Below are 18,219 nucleotides of genomic sequence, written 5' to 3' on the forward strand. Positions count from 1 at the left end.
TTCAATATGAACAAAGACAATCAATGTAAGAGTGAATGTATGTCAATGACCTGATTTTTATTGGTCTATTTCTATTAATAATGCTTATCCCACTGGATTACGAGATGCCTTGTTAACTTACATATTATTTGATATATGAATAGATCCTTGTCCAATTAATGCCGGCAAATCCAATTTATTTAAAATACACGCCTAGGCCAGGTCTATTTTTACACAAATTAATCACACCCAGCGGTAGCTTAAAGCACAGGCAATTCTTTCACTATGTAAGATAGTTTGGTAATATACGCCCACAGGCAGCTTTAATTTTGAATAAAAATATTTAGCAGTACAGTAACAATCACCAGTATGAAATTTTCAACCTTCAGTCATACACTTCTTTTGAACTCTTTAGGGCGATACTGAATAATATTGAGTATGAGTTATTGCCCTGGATCTTGAAAACATGTTCAATTTTTAGCTCGTGAAAACTCTAGAAGGCAAATATTCAATCTTCAGCGCGGTACTAAATAATAAAACAAAGAATCATGCCTTTTAGTGTTTAAAAGCTAAAATTTGAAAGAGTTTTAAAGAACAAGGGCAATAAATTCTATGAAAAATATTTCAATTTTTTTTATTTTAGACAGGGTTCATCCACGAGTGACGATAAACAATTTCACCAAGTTTCGTCAATATCTGTCTAGAATTGAGCCTTCTAGAATGTGTACAAGCTAAAAATTGAACGCGTTTTCAAGAACAAGGGCAATAACTTACACTAAATATTTTCCATACTTCTGATTTTCAATAGGGTTCATCCTTGGGTGATTACGAACACTCATACCAAGTTTTGTCAAAATCTGTCAAGAATTGTGTCTTGTAGAGTGTTTACGAGCAATTGTGGACGGACCGATTTCATGTGGGCGTATAAAAATGATAACAAATTTGAAAGGAGGAGGAGGTGCCCTGAGTTAATATTACCATAGGTCTACGTAACAACAAACCGGAACTATATCATTTTAAATAATAATCGCTGAAATTGACATTATAATAAAGGCTAAAAAATCTAAGAATTTAACTAAACAATAGCAGGCCTCTATTTTTTTTATTTCTCACCGTCGAAATTTGAGCCTTCAAATCCATGTGCGTCCAGAATTATCCGCGTTTGAATGTTAAAATGACCACTCGCCATTTTAAGATACTCTGTTATATACAGAAAAGAACATATAGAAATAGTGAGTAAAATTCCTAGTTTGAGATATTTCTAAAGGACTAATGCGATTTTCGTACATTTCGAGTACAGTACTTCTGAAAACTATTTACATATATTCGAGACTCAGATCAACCACCCAAAAAGTGCGCATTTGACCCTTTAAGTGCTATATTTTGGCATGCCCTATATTTTACTACACTGAGGGAGACTTGTGTCATTTTTAGACTGTGAAATGGGGTATTGCATTGTGTAATATATGCTACATCAATATACAAACGAGAGAAAATGGGGTGAAGCCAGGGAACCACCGGAAGGTAATTATAGCATACACGTCATTAGGTTATAGCGAAAGGGGGAAATACAATATAATAATATGAAAGAAATCGTCCTCCGTTTCCCTATCATCACAATTTACACTTATAATATCACATCTTAACATATTTTGTGTGCTTTTTCGTAAACTGATGGAAACAAAAATAGCTACATCCTATAGGTGTAAAACATTTTAATTCAATGTTATGGGTGTACGTTTCGTGTCATCTTAAAGATAAAATGTCACGATTTCATACAATGGGTGTCCAAAATAATATGTTTTGTAATATTGTGCTATAAAACCAAGACCTATAAGGATCATCTTCCTGGGTGCATGTGTGGTTTCTGTCTAGAGAGAAACTTGTTGTTTTCCACCCGCAAACCAGTGGAGTTTCTATGGCCTTTGATGCGGTCAGCAAGGAAGGGCTCTGGAAGACCTGAATAAGTCTGGGGCCCTGATTAGCGCATCACAAATTAATCCCCAGTTCCACAATGGCGTTCTGGAAGGGTGGGGGTTGGGGGGGGGGGGGGGAGGGAGAGCTTTGCGGTCCTTTCCCTGTGGCCAGTGCAGCCAAACTGTTAAGCATGATGTTTTAGACATGCTTCAGTGACAGCGAGCTTAATATCAATAGGGCCGGTAATAAAGTGTTCAACCCAAAGCACCCGTGGAAGGCTGTTACTAGACTGTCACTGAAGTAATAGCAATTTGAAATAAACTTAATGAACCCTCCACATGGAATTGAGGTGACACTAAACTGAATTATAGAATTATGAAGCTTTGAAAAGATTAAAAAGTCACATCTAATCTCTTAACTATATCGTCTACATGAAAGTATGTTAACCTTTTAATGAGATAAAGAAACAAACTAATACAGTCTAATCGTCTTTCGTTTAACATTTTTGTCTAAATTCGACACAAAAGTGTACTACTTGCCATTTTACTCTCTCCATTCAGGTTATTCAGTGCGTTTTAGAACTTTTGATCGGGTTCAGGATTTCAAACTGCACGTGTGGATTATTTGACCGTCTGAAAATGCATTTCCAGGATATGCCATCATTGTCAACAATCGCGCACCGTCCACATCGATAGGGTTTTTATATATAAAGATAAAATACTTCCCCTCAGTTTGTTACGATATTTAAACCACATCCTGAAAGATTTTCGGAGGGAAAGGTTTTAAAAATCATAAAAATCCGAGCTGAAGTGTTTTATCCCACTTATATCCAGTAAGAATTCATTTTTTGTTTGTTTTTTTTATTTGGAAATCACAATAAAAAATGATAATAGGATAAGGGGTTCATCTCGTGCGTTAAAATTTGGTTAGTTCATCAAGCGACCCTGAGCTACAATTACTATTTTTTTTAAGATGTTGAAACTTTGCCTTCAAGTCTGTTCGAATGTAGTCCAAAACATTCTATGGAAGAGTTTTTAATGACAAAAGGCTGAGCTAGACTTCGTAAACTTTATGTTTACGCGGAATTAAATACGGAATTAAATACGCTGAATATTCCTGGGATTTAAAACCCCGGAACTTATATATATTTTTTTCAGAAACATCTCCATGTGGAAATCGATTATTAACAGGTAATCAAGTGCATATTTGCGTTGAATCTATTCTTTACTTACACAATGCATGTTTTACCTTCAGCAGTACATATGATAAATATAAAGATATCTTGCCCGGCAAGGCAAGTTCACATAACAGCCTTGTTAAATTTTTAGACTCAATAAGGAGCAAAATGAACCATAATGATTTATCTGTCAAGTTTCTATTCAATAATCAGAAAAGTAATCAACTTCTTACTCATGACCTTATCAATTCCAATGATCACACCAAAATCAGATGAAAACTTTGTCTCTATTGTGCCCACAAGAAATGTTGACGGTCGGGCGGACGGACGGACAAGGGCGACTGCAATATACCATATTTCTATTTGTTATAGATTATAAAACTTGACACCAAATACCATCGAAGTCCAGTATACATAAAATGATTCGCTGTACTTCTACTGGTATCGGTGATCCCATCAAAAAGTCTTTTGTGATTGGTTATTGCTCCCTGCTTTTTCTTTTTGGAATCACCATATTTCCATGTGGACGTATAATTTTAAACTGCTGAAAGTACCAATTAAAACGTCTTGAGGTGTTCATGCACAGGATGCTCCCACTTTTTCAAGGTTTGATTGGTTGATGTCATGAAAACACAGACACAAGCATAGGGTCTAACAGTAATTTTACATTAAATTTTTTCCAATTACTAAAAAAAAACGTTCTTTATTAACTACTTGTGACCATGCCTATCTTTTTCACAGGATATTTTTCAAATAAGAATGTAGTGTAGATATAGATTGTCATTGAGTTTATTACAAAGTATGTCTAATGGACCCAATCAAAACATGTATAAGGTGATTATCAATAGTTTAATATCACAGATACAAATCATTCTTAAAAATAATCAGTTTTTCATACTTCTTTATATTGTACATATTAAAAAAATAACACAATAATAGCCCCAAATAATAGATACCACCTAAATAATGAACATTTAGGATGATCATAATTTTTATAAGTAATTTTCAAACCAGTTCATAAAAACTATATTGAAAATCAAACTTATTCAATTAAGGAGTTAAAAGTAAAGGATGTTCAATAAATATGAAGTGTATTTATAAGTCTAGAAAAATAATAAAAACAATGAGAGACGACATAGGACTATGAAGGTGCTGACACCAAACCTGCTGGGCCTTGACCCAATGCTTGACCCCCAACTGTACTTTCTAATGGTTTAAAGCCCAATTCTTCTGTAGGTATACCAAACTGATTTAATTTACTTTCATATGTTCTTAATAAATCATTGTGTGCCTGAAACAAAAACATAATACATTTGATTGTCTACTCAATAAGGACTTTATATTCTGAATGAAATTACATTTCTCATATCCTGTCTTTCTCTCTATTTTAAAATCCTCTAAATAAACCAATCCATCAAAAAACAAACTTTTGTAACTTTGAAACACTCAGAAAATCATTAGAGAGTGTTTTTTGTTGCAAATTTTACTTTTCATTTTCAAATTCAATTAATTCAAGATTACAAACAGTAATGTAATACTGCCTAAGTAATTATTAGTAGAAATGATGCAACATACTACTACATGTCTATTAATAGTTATATGTACAAATGTATGTGATAGATGATGTCATCTTAAATTAATCTGTTTTATTTTCAGTAAGACATGTTTAACTAGTGTATATTTATAATATAAGGTAGTTAATGAGATTTAAGTTATCTACTTTATGGTGAGTTTACTATATTATTTTGCTATACATTCCTTGTTCCCACAAATTTCATTTTCAATTTCATTTGATAGAAAATCCCACCATTTTACCAAAAAATAATATCAAGATCTTGTCATTAAAATTGAAGATAGTTTGATATAAAAAAAAAATGACATTTTGATAAAGTGACACCGATCTTACAATTTTATCAAGGAAAGTTTGAAAAAAAAAAGACTAATGTAGCAGTTCTACTGGAATTTTAAAAGTAGGATGTAAAACTTCAATTCTTTAATCTAATCGTGCCCACTTCCAAGTATCCTTGTTCGATTATATCTTTATGTATATGGAGGGAATAATATTTTGTTTACCCACCTTACACACTCTAGCCAATTCATACTGTAGATCTTTAATAGCGCTATTCTTAGAATCTAGAACATCCTGAAAAAGAAAACAAGCAGTTTAAATGTAGTAAGAAACATCATTGTTATATTACAGTAAACAGATCCAGCTGTGAAAATATCAAGAGTCTAGATCTTGCCACTTACAAATGGAAACATACTGAGACACCAGCAGATTTTAATACCCAGATTCTGACAATCAGATTTCAAGTCCAAAGACTTAATTTGGATCAAAGAATAGAAACTTATCCCCCTTTAATTATACAAGTTATTCTGTTGATGTACTTTATATATCATCAATAGTATAAGATTAACTTTTGTCAATTTACATGCCATACAAAATAAAAAATACCTCAAGTTTTCTTGTAACAACAGTCAAGGCTGTTGGATCTAAGTTGGAAGCAGATAAAACTTCATTTAACTGAGCTTCTTTCTTTTCAAGGGTATCAGCCAGGGCACCCAACTTCTTTTCTAACAATAAGTTTTTAAAATTACTCTTCTGTTGTACTTCATGTATAGCTTTAACAAATTTACGATATAAATCATCTCTTTCTGCTTGTGTCTGAAAAAATTATTATTTCATTATAACACAATATAACTTTTTTATAGGCATAAAAATATATTGGATATAACCAAAGTTACCAAATATGTTATTTGACTAAAATCAAAGTAAAAGATTAGAAGTAAAGGAGGCATTATCATAATCACTCCTATTCTTATATTTATATAATCAAAGATTCTTATCACACCTTATCTTAAAGGATTTGCAAAGAGGTTTGAAGGCATTGGTATGTGCAATTGATGCTCATGAAGATTCTATGTACTCTATTCCTATTATACTGTAGTTCTGAACTGCAATGTTTTAACACATACAGATATAACATTTTAGTTGGCCACAATCCCTTACAGAAAGAAAACATCTAAGGGGGACTACTCATGTCATTAGATGTTCTTGGCAGAAACTGTTTAATATTATTGATATTTACCTTCTGAAATCTCTGTTCTAAAACTTCATGTTCCCATTTCAGGGCTCTGAATTCTTCTTCTGTTACCTTTAATCTTGCTTTGGTCATCTGAAATTAAAAATTAGAAAATATGTCAATTCAATCATTACTTACAAAACATAATCTAAAATAAATGATAAATGACACCAGTTGATATGATTTTGCACTATTACCCATATAGCAATCATACATCAATATTGACAAAGACCACCTTTCTAATATTTTCTCTGTATTATGCTTACCCTGAGTGTTTCTTTATCTTTTTCATAATTTGCAAGTTGTTTCCTCAGATCTTCTACTTCCTCTCTTGCCTTCTGTAATGGTTCCGTTAACCGTTTATTTTCTGCTATAACCTCTGCCATCTGCTTCTCCATTCGTTCTTCTTTCTTTTTCATTTCTTCAACTTGTTCCTATCAAAACAAGTTATATTGGTGAGGTAGAGGGCAATAGAAAATTATAATCACAATCAAAGAAAATTATATTATTTTTTCAATTAAGTTTCCACATCAAAGTCTAAAACATTAATAGTTAAGTATAATATACAATAAAGCTTACCTTTAATGTGTTGATTAATGCTAAATTATTTAATGTTATGTCATTGTAGTAATTTTTAATGTCACTGAAAGCTTTTTCATGATTTTTCATTAATGTATTGATCTGTCCATTTTTACGCTCTTCAATTTCATGAATTTCAGTTTTACGCCTCAAATCCAGTTCATCGCGTAATGTACGCATTTTCTTTTCGTATTTGGCTTCAATTTCCTTGGCTTGTCGTTCAAAATCAGCCCTTAATTTGGTGACTTCCTCATCATTGGACTAAAAATCAATAAAAAATGGACACAATAAAAAAATAGTGATGATCGCCAGGATTTTTAAGAGCATGACACTTTAACCATATCAGAATATTCATTTTGCAGTCTGTTAAGTAATATAAAAACTATGGCTTTGGCTAAAAGAGAAAAATTCAAAAGATCACAATCATATAAATAACATTTAACAACTAGCCCCTTCTTTGTACCTATAACGTAAAATAAACATGTCAAACAAAAATGTCTCTCATATATATGAACATTTTATGAGTAAACCAAAAAAAAAACTTACCTTTTTCAAGTTCTTAATAACATCTTCATGAGCCAATTCTTGTTCTTTAAGATGGACCTTCAGAGCTCGCTTATCTTTTCTCAGATTTGTTTCATTACCTTCATGTTCATCTTGTGCTAATTTTAGAGAGACACCACCCTCTGCCTTAAGTTCAGACACATTATTTTGATGTTCATACAGAAGATGCTTCACTTTTTGTTTGTAAACCTGTCAATGATATTGATATTAATTCTTTATTGCAATCTTAAAAACTGTAGAAAACAAATTTAACAAATAATAATTCTGTTTTTCGAATAAATATCTTTGATCAAAATTACCAGAAAATATAACTGCTATTAAATTATTACCTTAATTTCAATCTGATGTCTTTCTTCGGCATCTTCCATTTCTCGATCTTTATTTCTCAATTCAGCTTTCTTTTCCTCTAACTGACGCTTGGTGATCTCCCAGAAAGTGTTTACTTTATCTCTTTCCAATTGAAAATAATTTCTTTCTTCCCTCTCCCTCTCCAATTCTTCACGTAATCGAGCAATATGCTCCTCCAACTGAAATTGACAAAAAACTTCCATGTCATTTTTTTCTTGACAGTCTGTATGTTTGAATCACAAAAGTATTTTTAATAAGCCATATTTTCACCCTAATATTTTTGAAATGGTAAAACATTGCTATATATAATTAAATAGTTCGAATGAACTCCATGTTGATCCACCCAAATGGAACTTTCTAACAGCTTGCAAAAAGCATACGGAAACGAACTTCAAAAGTTTAAGTTACCGTACCTTACGTATAAATTTTAAATAGTTATTGGTTTGATTCTTTTTAGGTAAATCTTTCAGATACGTTTAATATCCCTTTAATTAATAACTTAAGCTTTTGATGAGGTTAACTCTATAGCATATAATGTACAGTAATGTTTTTTAATTACTTGAAAATTATATTTAATAAGAAAATATGCATATAATACCAAAGGATATTTTACCTGTTCTTTTGACATTTCTTCTGTTGGTACTCCATCTATAACAGTAGGTGTTTTAGCCTTCTTACCAGATTTCTTACCTCCCTTCTTCCCACTCTTCTTTTTCTTTGGCGGCTAAAAATATCAACTTTAGTCATGTAATTTGGTTTTAATTTCAAACCAGTCCCCCATTCCATCTAAAGCTTCCCACCGAAGGAATGGGTTAGGGCTATTGTCATCTTGGTGTTGATTGGTCGAAATTACCGTCATACCCTACAGTAAACTCACTGGGGTTCCTAGTTGTCAACGTCAAATAGACAATATTTTGACCGAGAGATTAAGGCAGTACCTGTTGTATGTGTAGCAGTAAGCGAACACAACATGGTACTAGTTTATCATCGTTGACATTGACACACTAACGAGAGAATTTCCAAACTGAAAAGCTTAAATCAATATCTAATTCCTTTCTGTAGGCCTAGTAAGCTAACATACTCTGCTTTACTAATATTTATCATTCACAGTCCAGAAACAGAAAAGTTATGTTAACAATAGGTTTATTCATGAAACCAACCCTGTTCCTGATTGTTCTCACGAGGATGATAATTATGCCATGGATCATGCAATTTGAGTCCCGCTGTCATTCTCAATTATCACAAATGAAATAGCCTGCTCAAGTCATTATCTGGTCCCTTTCTCCCTATTAAGTGTACTAAGATTGCTTATCAATTCTTTAAAATTTACTCTTACCATATTTTCGATCTATGGTACTTCACTGGTAGAACGTTAAAATAAATATTGTTGAAAATCACTCAAAATAACCCAACAAATTCTGTGTTTCCAAGCAACATTTAACATCCGGAAATATAATCTTAGTATATGAGCAGCAAATTAATTTCTAATCAACCATTGGTTGAAATCAATCAAGGTCATTCGAGACTACGAGTAAGAAAAATAACGCCTCCTCGAACAATCAAAACCTATTCCGAAACTAGATGATGAGATTTCCAACTTCGACATTTACCGATAAGGTTTATCGACAAGAAGAAAGGAAAATCAATGTAAAACTTAGCTTATGAGACAATAATTTTTTTCATACTCATGTTGTCTATGCTTAGATGAGATGAAAATTTAAATGAAAATCACCCAACTATAAACCCTCAAAAATAAAAAAATCTCATCTCTTCCGTTGTGTCTTTTTCACTATGTCAAGAGTTTCATCGACCGGTTGCGGGCACAAAAGGAGACATGCAATTGAAACGAAAATGAATCTGAGTGGATGATGATACTCTGTTGTGGGCACACGTGAGATTTTACTTAAGATTCGAGTTGGCGACAAAAATCGGCGAACATGACTTCCTGTTCGCACCCTTTGCTGGTCTTCGCCGGTGAAAAGACGCACCTAGGGAATTTCTCATACGCCATTTTACTGGAAAATAGTTATCTTCGTATGTCATTTTTCTATTTATTATGTCTCTTTTTTTCGTGTATATCCCGCATTATTTCATTATATTTGATAGTGTCAGTGTTTAAAATAGGTAGACATATCATATTTTCGTCTTGTATTTCACTACCGTCACTACCGTAGTGTTCACTTTACTATATGACTGTAGCGTAGGTAGGTCTATTTATATCTTAAGCAACACAATATTGTATTGTGTGGTTTATTGGGGGTATGATTCAGCCTTGTTATTGGTAAGGAAATATTTCGTTTGCCATTTATAACCATTGGTTATCCGTAATAATTCTCTTCTGGTTTCACTTTAACTAATCATTGGTTCTTCCCTGTCGTTGTACTTCCTTCTCTTTAGTTTCTCTTTATACTTCTCAACCTGCCTATTTTCTTTTACAGCTGATGAATACCAAAACTACCGACAATATCAAAACCTGAATATTACTATAAAGATATAAAGATGTAGTAAGTAATTTGTCTTATTCAAAGAATTTACTAATAATATTACCATGTAAAACACATTCTCCTAATTCCATTTTCCATTTCAGAAATGACACAGGAAAATGAGGAATTCAAGTGGTTTACTTGGAGGATGGTGCTGTACCGGTACTAGAAGTCAACATAAATATGATAAATAAATAGAAACTTTATAATTGATGGGAAACAAAAATGACATCTAAGAGGTCTGATTTTTCTTTAAATGATGCCAGTGGATCTGTGGATCATGCTAGACACTTGTATAAAAAGTCAAATGTGCATCTGTCTGATCTAACCAAACAACAAAGAAAAGATTTGGGAATGACAATATTCAAACTATTACATAAATGTTTGCCTCTATTGCACCTTACGTTAGCTTTCACCAGTTCAGCCTTTGTAGAAATAATTGAAGCTACAATAGAAGATGGAAAGTTTGATGGAGAGAAATCTGCTCAAGCTTTCACAGAACTTGAAAAATATTTAAAACTTCTTTATGACCATCCATGGAAAAAAGAATTCCGTGTGTTGAAGGTGAGACAAAGTTTTCAAGAACATAAATTGACTGTAAAGAATAGATGGAAAATACTAAAGAATTTCCTAGAATTATTAGTTATTTGCTTTGAGTTGGGAGCCCAAAATAAATCTTCAGTATTAGCATCACATCAGCTATCTTTGTAGGCATTTTTGCAGACTAGAGTTGATGTATTGTTTGGATATGTTCATTTTTTTGATGTTGCATTATAGTAATGTTTTGAGTTTTAAATCATTTTGCACACTCAAAAGCATTTTTTCCAAACTATTACCATTTCTCTTGTCAATTTAAGTTTTATTTATTTTACAAGTAGAAACCAGAAACTAAAACTTAAATTGACAAGAAAAATTGTATTAGTTTGGATATGGGATTTGTTTTATTAAATATGGGTAATTGAATAAATCTAATGAGAAAGAATAAAAAAAAAAAAGAGTCTAAATAGTCAATAAAGTTGTTTGTCTCCTTCACCAAAATTATTGAAAAATGTCAAAATGTATTGAAGATAATATTTCTGAGTTTATGCAAGAGTATTGCAATTAGACATTTCCCAGGTGACATAAATGGATTACAACATCTTATTAGATATTTTCAGTGATATCTTTAAAGTGATACTACGTCTTAGAATTAACATAAAATCTAAGAATTTTAAACTTGGCGAATAAGAGCCAGTAGGTATACCTGGTGTCATGAATAACATAACAGGATCCTTATATAATCCGATAAATCCAAAAAACTCAGTAAGAACCCATAAATATGCAATTAACTATTAAAAAACGCTTAATATCAAGATTAAGCGTTTTTCAATAATTACTTACTTTATGAATTTTCAAGATTTTACAGGGATTCTGTTGTAACTTTATGACACCAGGTAAGCTAAACTGAGAACTTAAATTTATGCATGTACTTCTACCAAACAACTTTTTGTATTTTGGACATAGCCTTCATGTAATTTGTGTTTTGTTCAAATATCTAATTAACTGAATTTTCATTTATTTTTTCAGTTATATTCTGGATTTTTTAATTCAAAGGTGAAGTCACATTTAAGAAATCCTGAACAAATTTTTGAAATGGTTGGTTATAAAAGAGTTAATGAAAGTGAAATGATTTTACAAGAAGTGAAACCAAACAGAGAACGTTTAATAAATGTTTGTTTTGAATGTTTAGTTGGTGCTGTAGCATGTAAATTGATTGAAATGAAACATAATGATATAAGGGATAGGGGTGGGGACTTTCAAGATGCTTTTCAGTGGATGAAAACAGGTGAGAAACCGAAGGAAGAATACCTTGAAAAAAAACTAGAACAGAAAAAGAGGACACAAGAGAAAGAAAATATGGATGATACTGTTTCATATAAGAACAGAGATAAAACACCCTCTTCTACATACATGTATTATAATAATGATAAATTGGTAGTTGATTTAAATTCCCCTAATCACAACAATGACAGCTATATAAGAGCTGGACATATTCCTTATATAGATGAAGGTCAAACTGACAATGGTATAGAAATTAGTATGAAAGGAACACATGATGACCATATACATGCTAGTTTACGAGAAATCAATTTAAAGCAACAGAGACAAAAGCAGGCACCTAAATCAGATGTAAGAGATTTCGTAAAATCAACTCATAAAAGTAACTATGAAGTAAAGAGTGAAAATCTTAGTTATCCAGAAGTTGATTTGAAATCTAGTAGGAAAATAAGTGGATATATTAAGAAGTCAAAGGATGAAGATAGAGTCATTACTAGAACGACACCCACAAAAGTAAGCAAAGAAAGCATGGAAATATTTTATCCACCAGCCACAATAAGTTCATACAAAAACATAGAAAAACACAAACGGACACATTATTTCCCCTACCCTTCAAATACTAATATCGATGTTACAGATGGTAGCTTTAAGGCTAAACAATTTATTGAAGAACCTGATATATTGGACACTGATGGAGAGCTGTCTTTTACATCTGGTTACTATGATATACCCAGAGATGACCAAGAATTGGTTCTTAACAGATCAATTAACAATTCACCATTTTCAGATGAAATTTGGTCTTGTTCCTACTGTACTTCACTAAATAATGCGTCTAGAACTGTTTGTAAAGAATGTGATAAGAGTCGCCATGTTGGACCAGATTTGGAGAACCCAAAAGCTGGTGAAAGTAAAAAAGTCTGCTCTGACTGTACCTTGGAGAACTTGCCAACAGATATATTTTGTAAAGCTTGCAATGCACCTTTAAAACCCGCAAATGTTCAGACATATGTTTAATTATTAAAATAAAAAAAAGTATTAAAATTTATAGACATTGATTTTTACCTCTATACTGATAATTCTATTTTAGATTATCCAGTATCTGTCCAATTGTTCAGGTTGATTCTATATTCTACAAACATATGGGCCTACAGTCATGTATGAATATTATGAAAACGTGAAGATGATTATTTATTTGAAAAAGAGCAAATTTATGTTAGATTACAGATGATTATGCGTCAACACGCATCTGACTCGGTTTCGCATGGCGGGTAAGTCCGCCATTGCTGGAAGTGGAACCTTCGTCAGCAATTATGCAAAAATAAATCATGTTCCATTCCGCAAAATATACAGATTTATACCCCTGACTTGTATTTTGTGGAACGGAACGGAACAAGATCATAGTCTCTTTCTCTCTTCATCGCCTTTACCAGTCTACTTGTCTTGTAACAAACTTCTGCGATTCATATTCCCTTTTCTCTCACCTAACATCAAACACTGGCATTAAACATGCCGTGACTAAGGGGCATAGGCCTACATCAGGCTGTCACATCATCGAAATTAGCAACCGACCGCGGTGCGAGACAGAAAGAAAACAACAACTGGATACGTAGAATTTTCATATCGGATAGATGTCGACAATGTTGCAAAGCAGTTGTCGGCCCGATGTCGAAAATAGATCAGAAGCCAATGTCGGCAGCATGCTGGAAAAACATCGGCTCATTCCAATAACCGACCTCGCGCCGTGTTGCACATTCGTTGTCTGCCCGATGTAGTATCGCCTAAATCTCGAAAATGGATTAGAAGCCGATGTCGGCAGATTGTTGGAAAAACCTCGGCTTCATTCAAATAACCAACGTAGGCCCGACCTCGCGCCTCCGTTGTCGGCCCGATGTAGTATTTTGATATCGTATAGATGTTGACAATAGATAAATAGATAAGAAGCCGATGTCGGCAGCATGTTGGAAAAACATCGGCTTGATATCAATATCCGACGTAGGTTAGACCTTGCGCCATGTTTGCACATACGTTGTCGGCCAGATGTAGTTTTTTGATATCGTAATGATGTCGACAATAGATAAGAAGCCGGTGTCGGCAGCATGTCGGAAAAACATCGGCTTCATATCATTAGCCGACGTAGGTTAGACCTCGCGCCGTGTTGCACATCCGTTGTCGGCCCGATTTGATGCATAGATATCGGTACGATTAAGACTTTTTTTTTCGGCCCGATGTAGATACGATCTGGAATGTTTGCTGGGTTACGACTCAGAAGATGAACTTTTCATTTGAACTGTGCATATAGACACCGTAGGTCAAGATCAAAGCGATAGGACAGAAACATTAACAATACATGACCGAAACGTTACAGTGAAGCTCGATACAGGTGCACAAGCAAATATCTTGCCGAAGCGTATCTACGATAGCTTTGAACTTGAAAATCAAAAGCTAACAAACACAAGTGTAAAGTTAGTGACATACAGTGAAGATAACATTGTGCCCGAAGGAATTCAGACCCTAAAATATTCTCTGTGTGGCCGAACATCCAAATTGCCGTTTTACATAGCAGAAACGAGTGCGCAAACCATACTTGAAAAGAACGCGTGTACTGAAACTGGTTCTTAATCGAGCGATCAAGAAAGAACACTGTCATATTTGCAAACGGTCGAGAAAGTGATCGAAAAGTTACCGAAAGTATGGTATAGGCTATTCTCCAAGTTTGACGCGAATAATGGATTCTGGTAGGCCTATGTAATGCTCGACGAGTCTTGTTCAAAGTTATTGACATTCAACACTCCATTCGGTCGTTATAGGTACTTAGCTTGTCGTTTGGAATCAGTTCTGCGCCTGAAGTATTCTCTAAACGGGTACAGGAAATGTTTGCCGACATAACGGGTGTAGAATGCATCGTTGACGATATATTTATATGGGGTGAAACCATGGCCGAACCGGAAACGAAAAATGTAGGACATATAATCACGAACAACGGGGTTAAAGTGGACCCCGAAAAGGTAAGTGCGATTGAAGACATGCCACCGCCAAGTGACGTATCTGGAGTTAAACGTTATGCTCAAATAGAACGCGAGATGTTAGCTATAGTGTACGGATGTAAGAAATTTCATCACTATATCTATTGGCGTCGCGTTGCGGTGGAAACGGATCATAAACCGCTTGTTGCGATCTACAATAAGCCACTCCATCGCGCGACTCCGAGACTTCAGCGAATGCTCAATTGCTCATGAAGATACAACACTACGACTTAAAGTTAGAGTATTAGACCAGAGGGAGAAGGGGGAGTATTGTCACCCGAGAGGGGCAAAATCTGAGTTAACTTTTCTAGAGGCATTTTTCCTCAGGAATCCGAATCTGGGAGGTAAAGTGAGGGGGCGTTTTTGAGTTATTCAAGGTCAAAGGTCACGAAAGGCCAAATAACGCAAAAAACGTTAAAAACTGAGAATTTAACTACAAAATGCGTACAAATTCATTGATATCATCTAGAAATTGACAAAAGCCCATTAGTGTGAATCGGCACTCTCTATCAGTCCCAATTCTTTGAGGTAATCCAGGTCAAAGGTCAAAATAGGTCGTGACATTGTGAACATGAAGTTTGTAATAGCTTGACATTATGAAGATGTAGTTTGTAATAGCTTTATATTGTGAAGATGAAGTTTGTGATAGTTTGACATTGTGAAGATGTAGTTTGTAATAGATTGACATTCTGAAGATGAAGTTTGTAACAGCTTGACATTGTCAAGATGAAGTTTGTAATAGCTTGACATTATGAAGATGTAGTTTGTAATAGCTTGATATTGTGAAGATGAAGTTTGTAACAGCTTGACATTGTGAACATTACAATAAATTAAAATAACAATATGCTTATATTTAGAATACCATCTATTTAGCTAATACGATTCTAGTCTTACTTGATCACAAACATAAATAATTACACGTTCAAATACAAATAAATTCAAAGTTTCAGAACATTTTCAGGAGAATGATTCACTAAATCTAGAAATACAAGGCAACTCTCGGTGGTTTTTATAATTTTAAGAAACTAACATCATTGGCATGATTTATTAGTCTACCTTTCGAATATTTTGAAATTCTGCAAATTTTACTTCATTAAAGGGACATATGCGCCTTCAATTCCATGTGTGTCCAATTCAATTCAGCGTTTGAATGCCAAAATGATGACTCGTCATTTAAGATTATACTCTGTGATATATAGAAAAGACATATATAGATAAAGTGAGTAAAACTCACAAGGTATTTTTGAAGGAAATATGCGATTTTCGTACATTTCTAGTACTTCTGAAGACTATTTACATATTTTCAAGATTAAAATCAACCCTCTAAAATGGCACATCTGTCTCTTTAACCAAAACTGGAGGTATAAATCTAGAAATGCTGGAGACACTTTATATTACTATTACCATATTAAACTTTAAACTACAAACTGTTTTTTAATTGTCAAGGGAAACTATGGTGGATTGTTAACTGGTCTTCGGATTATATTTATAACGTTGTTCAGTTTTCGGGTTTATAAAAACATGACATAAGAGATTCGATTATATCATAACGTACCATAAAGATTATTGAATTGTTCAGCATTCAAAATCAAAATGGATGGGAATGTAGAAGAGTCTGAATGTCCTGTATGTCTTGGACCATTCCAGGAACCTAAATTATTGGATTGTCATCATACATTTTGTAGGAAGTGTCTGGAAGAACTAGTTCCAATTTGGCGGGTAGCTGCAACGCCATCAAATGTGTAACAAAATCAGCAAAATTCCTAACGGCGGGGTAAGGAAGTTTTCAACAATTTTTTATCTATCTGCTCCATCAACGAGTTCAACAAACAGAACAGGAGATACAGATTACTGCTCCAAACATCCTAAGGAGGAGCTGAAATGTTTATTTGAAGACTGTAACACCATTTAGTGTTCGACATGCCTTCTTGGTCAACACTAAAACCATTCTTTTCTTACTATCAAAGACTCTAAAGACGTCATTTTAGAAAATTACAAAGATCAGAAAGACAGTCTGAAACGTAAGTTAGAAGAATTGAAAACAGTGAAGAATATAGCCGAGGATTCGTTGAAGAAAATCAACGAATATCGACAAACAGCACTGAGTAGTTGCCAGGCAGAACTTCAGAAAAATTACTATCAAAATCAGAAGAAACTGAATACTGTACTCAGTAAAGTGAATACCCTAAAGTCTCAGATAGAGAAAGATCTAGTCGACCTCTGACGTCCTTAGTACTGCATATACAGCGTGCTAACTATATTGTTAGCATGTGGCGGCTGCCTGATCAGCCTATTATGTCTCTACCCCCCGCGTCAAAAAATGGTTGGACGAACGATGTAATGATTAAATGGGTGAACACACCATATCCAGATGAGTTATCGGACCTTGTGGTGGAACTCGATGAGGAAATCCATCTGGACTCAAGAGAAACTGTTGACGAAGAACTGTTCGACGACGTGATTGACGGTGAGCCTGAAGGATTATCGATTGAACACTTCGCCGACGGCGTTTTAGACGAATTAGGCCTACTGTGATTCATAGATTTTCAAATTGTTATTTAAATTTGTTTAATGCATGTCCATGTACTAGTAAATGATTTATTTCCATAGGAGTTTTAACAACTACTTGATATTGCTTATGACATGATCAGTGAGATCCGTCTTTCCATTTTGACCTATTTTGACCTTTAGTGACCTTTGACCTGGATTGCCTCAAAGAATTGGGACTTATAGATAGTGCCGATTCACACTAATGGGCTTTCACCAATTTCTAGATGATATCAATGAATTTGTACACATTTTGTAGTTAAATTCTAAATTTTTAACGTTTTTTGCGTTGGCCTTTCGTGACCTTTGACCTTGAATAACTCAAAAACGCCCCCTGACCCCGCACTTTACCTCCCAGATTCGGATTCCTGAGGAAAAATACCTCTAGAAAAGTTAACTCAGATTTTGCCCCCTCTCGGGTGACAATACCCCCCTTCTCCCTCTGTTCTATATGTACCGGGTAAAGAGATGTACATTTCGGGCGAGTTAAACAGATCATATTTGAAAGAGACTCCCGAAATTCTTGTTGACTAGGAAATCGACGTTGATGCCATTGAGGCCCAGCTTCAGTGGCGGAGCCAAAGGGGGGGGGGGGGGCAAAAGGGGCAGCCGCCTCCCCTCGCAGCCCCGCCTGCAAGTTTTTCGGGGAAAAATCTCCCAACTATATTAGAAATTTGATATTTTGCCCCCCCCCCCCCCCC

At 34.2% G+C, this 18,219-nt stretch overlaps 2 protein-coding genes across 2 annotated transcripts; one reads left to right on the forward strand and one right to left on the reverse strand.

The window, feature by feature from the left end:
• Nucleotides 1-3,719: 3,719 nt before the first annotated feature.
• LOTGIDRAFT_215253 (hypothetical protein) lies at nt 3,720-9,087 on the reverse strand. The gene is made up of 10 exons (XM_009056034.1): nt 8,984-9,087; nt 8,261-8,371; nt 7,629-7,826; nt 7,282-7,488; nt 6,736-6,996; nt 6,423-6,590; nt 6,163-6,249; nt 5,529-5,738; nt 5,151-5,216; nt 3,720-4,364 (listed from the first exon to the last, which is right to left on the reverse strand). The coding sequence occupies exons 1-10, from the start codon at nt 8,984-8,986 to the stop codon at nt 4,215-4,217; spliced, it is 1,461 nt and encodes a 486-aa protein (XP_009054282.1). The 5' UTR covers nt 8,987-9,087; the 3' UTR covers nt 3,720-4,214.
• Nucleotides 9,088-9,610: 523 nt separating this feature from the next.
• LOTGIDRAFT_232192 (hypothetical protein) lies at nt 9,611-12,993 on the forward strand. Its single transcript, XM_009056035.1, has 4 exons — nt 9,611-9,681; nt 10,086-10,151; nt 10,235-10,694; nt 11,697-12,993. The coding sequence occupies exons 3-4, from the start codon at nt 10,356-10,358 to the stop codon at nt 12,960-12,962; spliced, it is 1,605 nt and encodes a 534-aa protein (XP_009054283.1). The 5' UTR covers nt 9,611-9,681; nt 10,086-10,151; nt 10,235-10,355; the 3' UTR covers nt 12,963-12,993.
• The last annotated feature ends 5,226 nt before the right edge of the window (nt 12,994-18,219 follow it).

Source organism: Lottia gigantea (genome assembly GCF_000327385.1).
Source record: "Lottia gigantea unplaced genomic scaffold LOTGIsca_26, whole genome shotgun sequence".
In the NCBI taxonomy this organism is placed as follows: domain Eukaryota; kingdom Metazoa; phylum Mollusca; class Gastropoda; family Lottiidae; genus Lottia; species Lottia gigantea.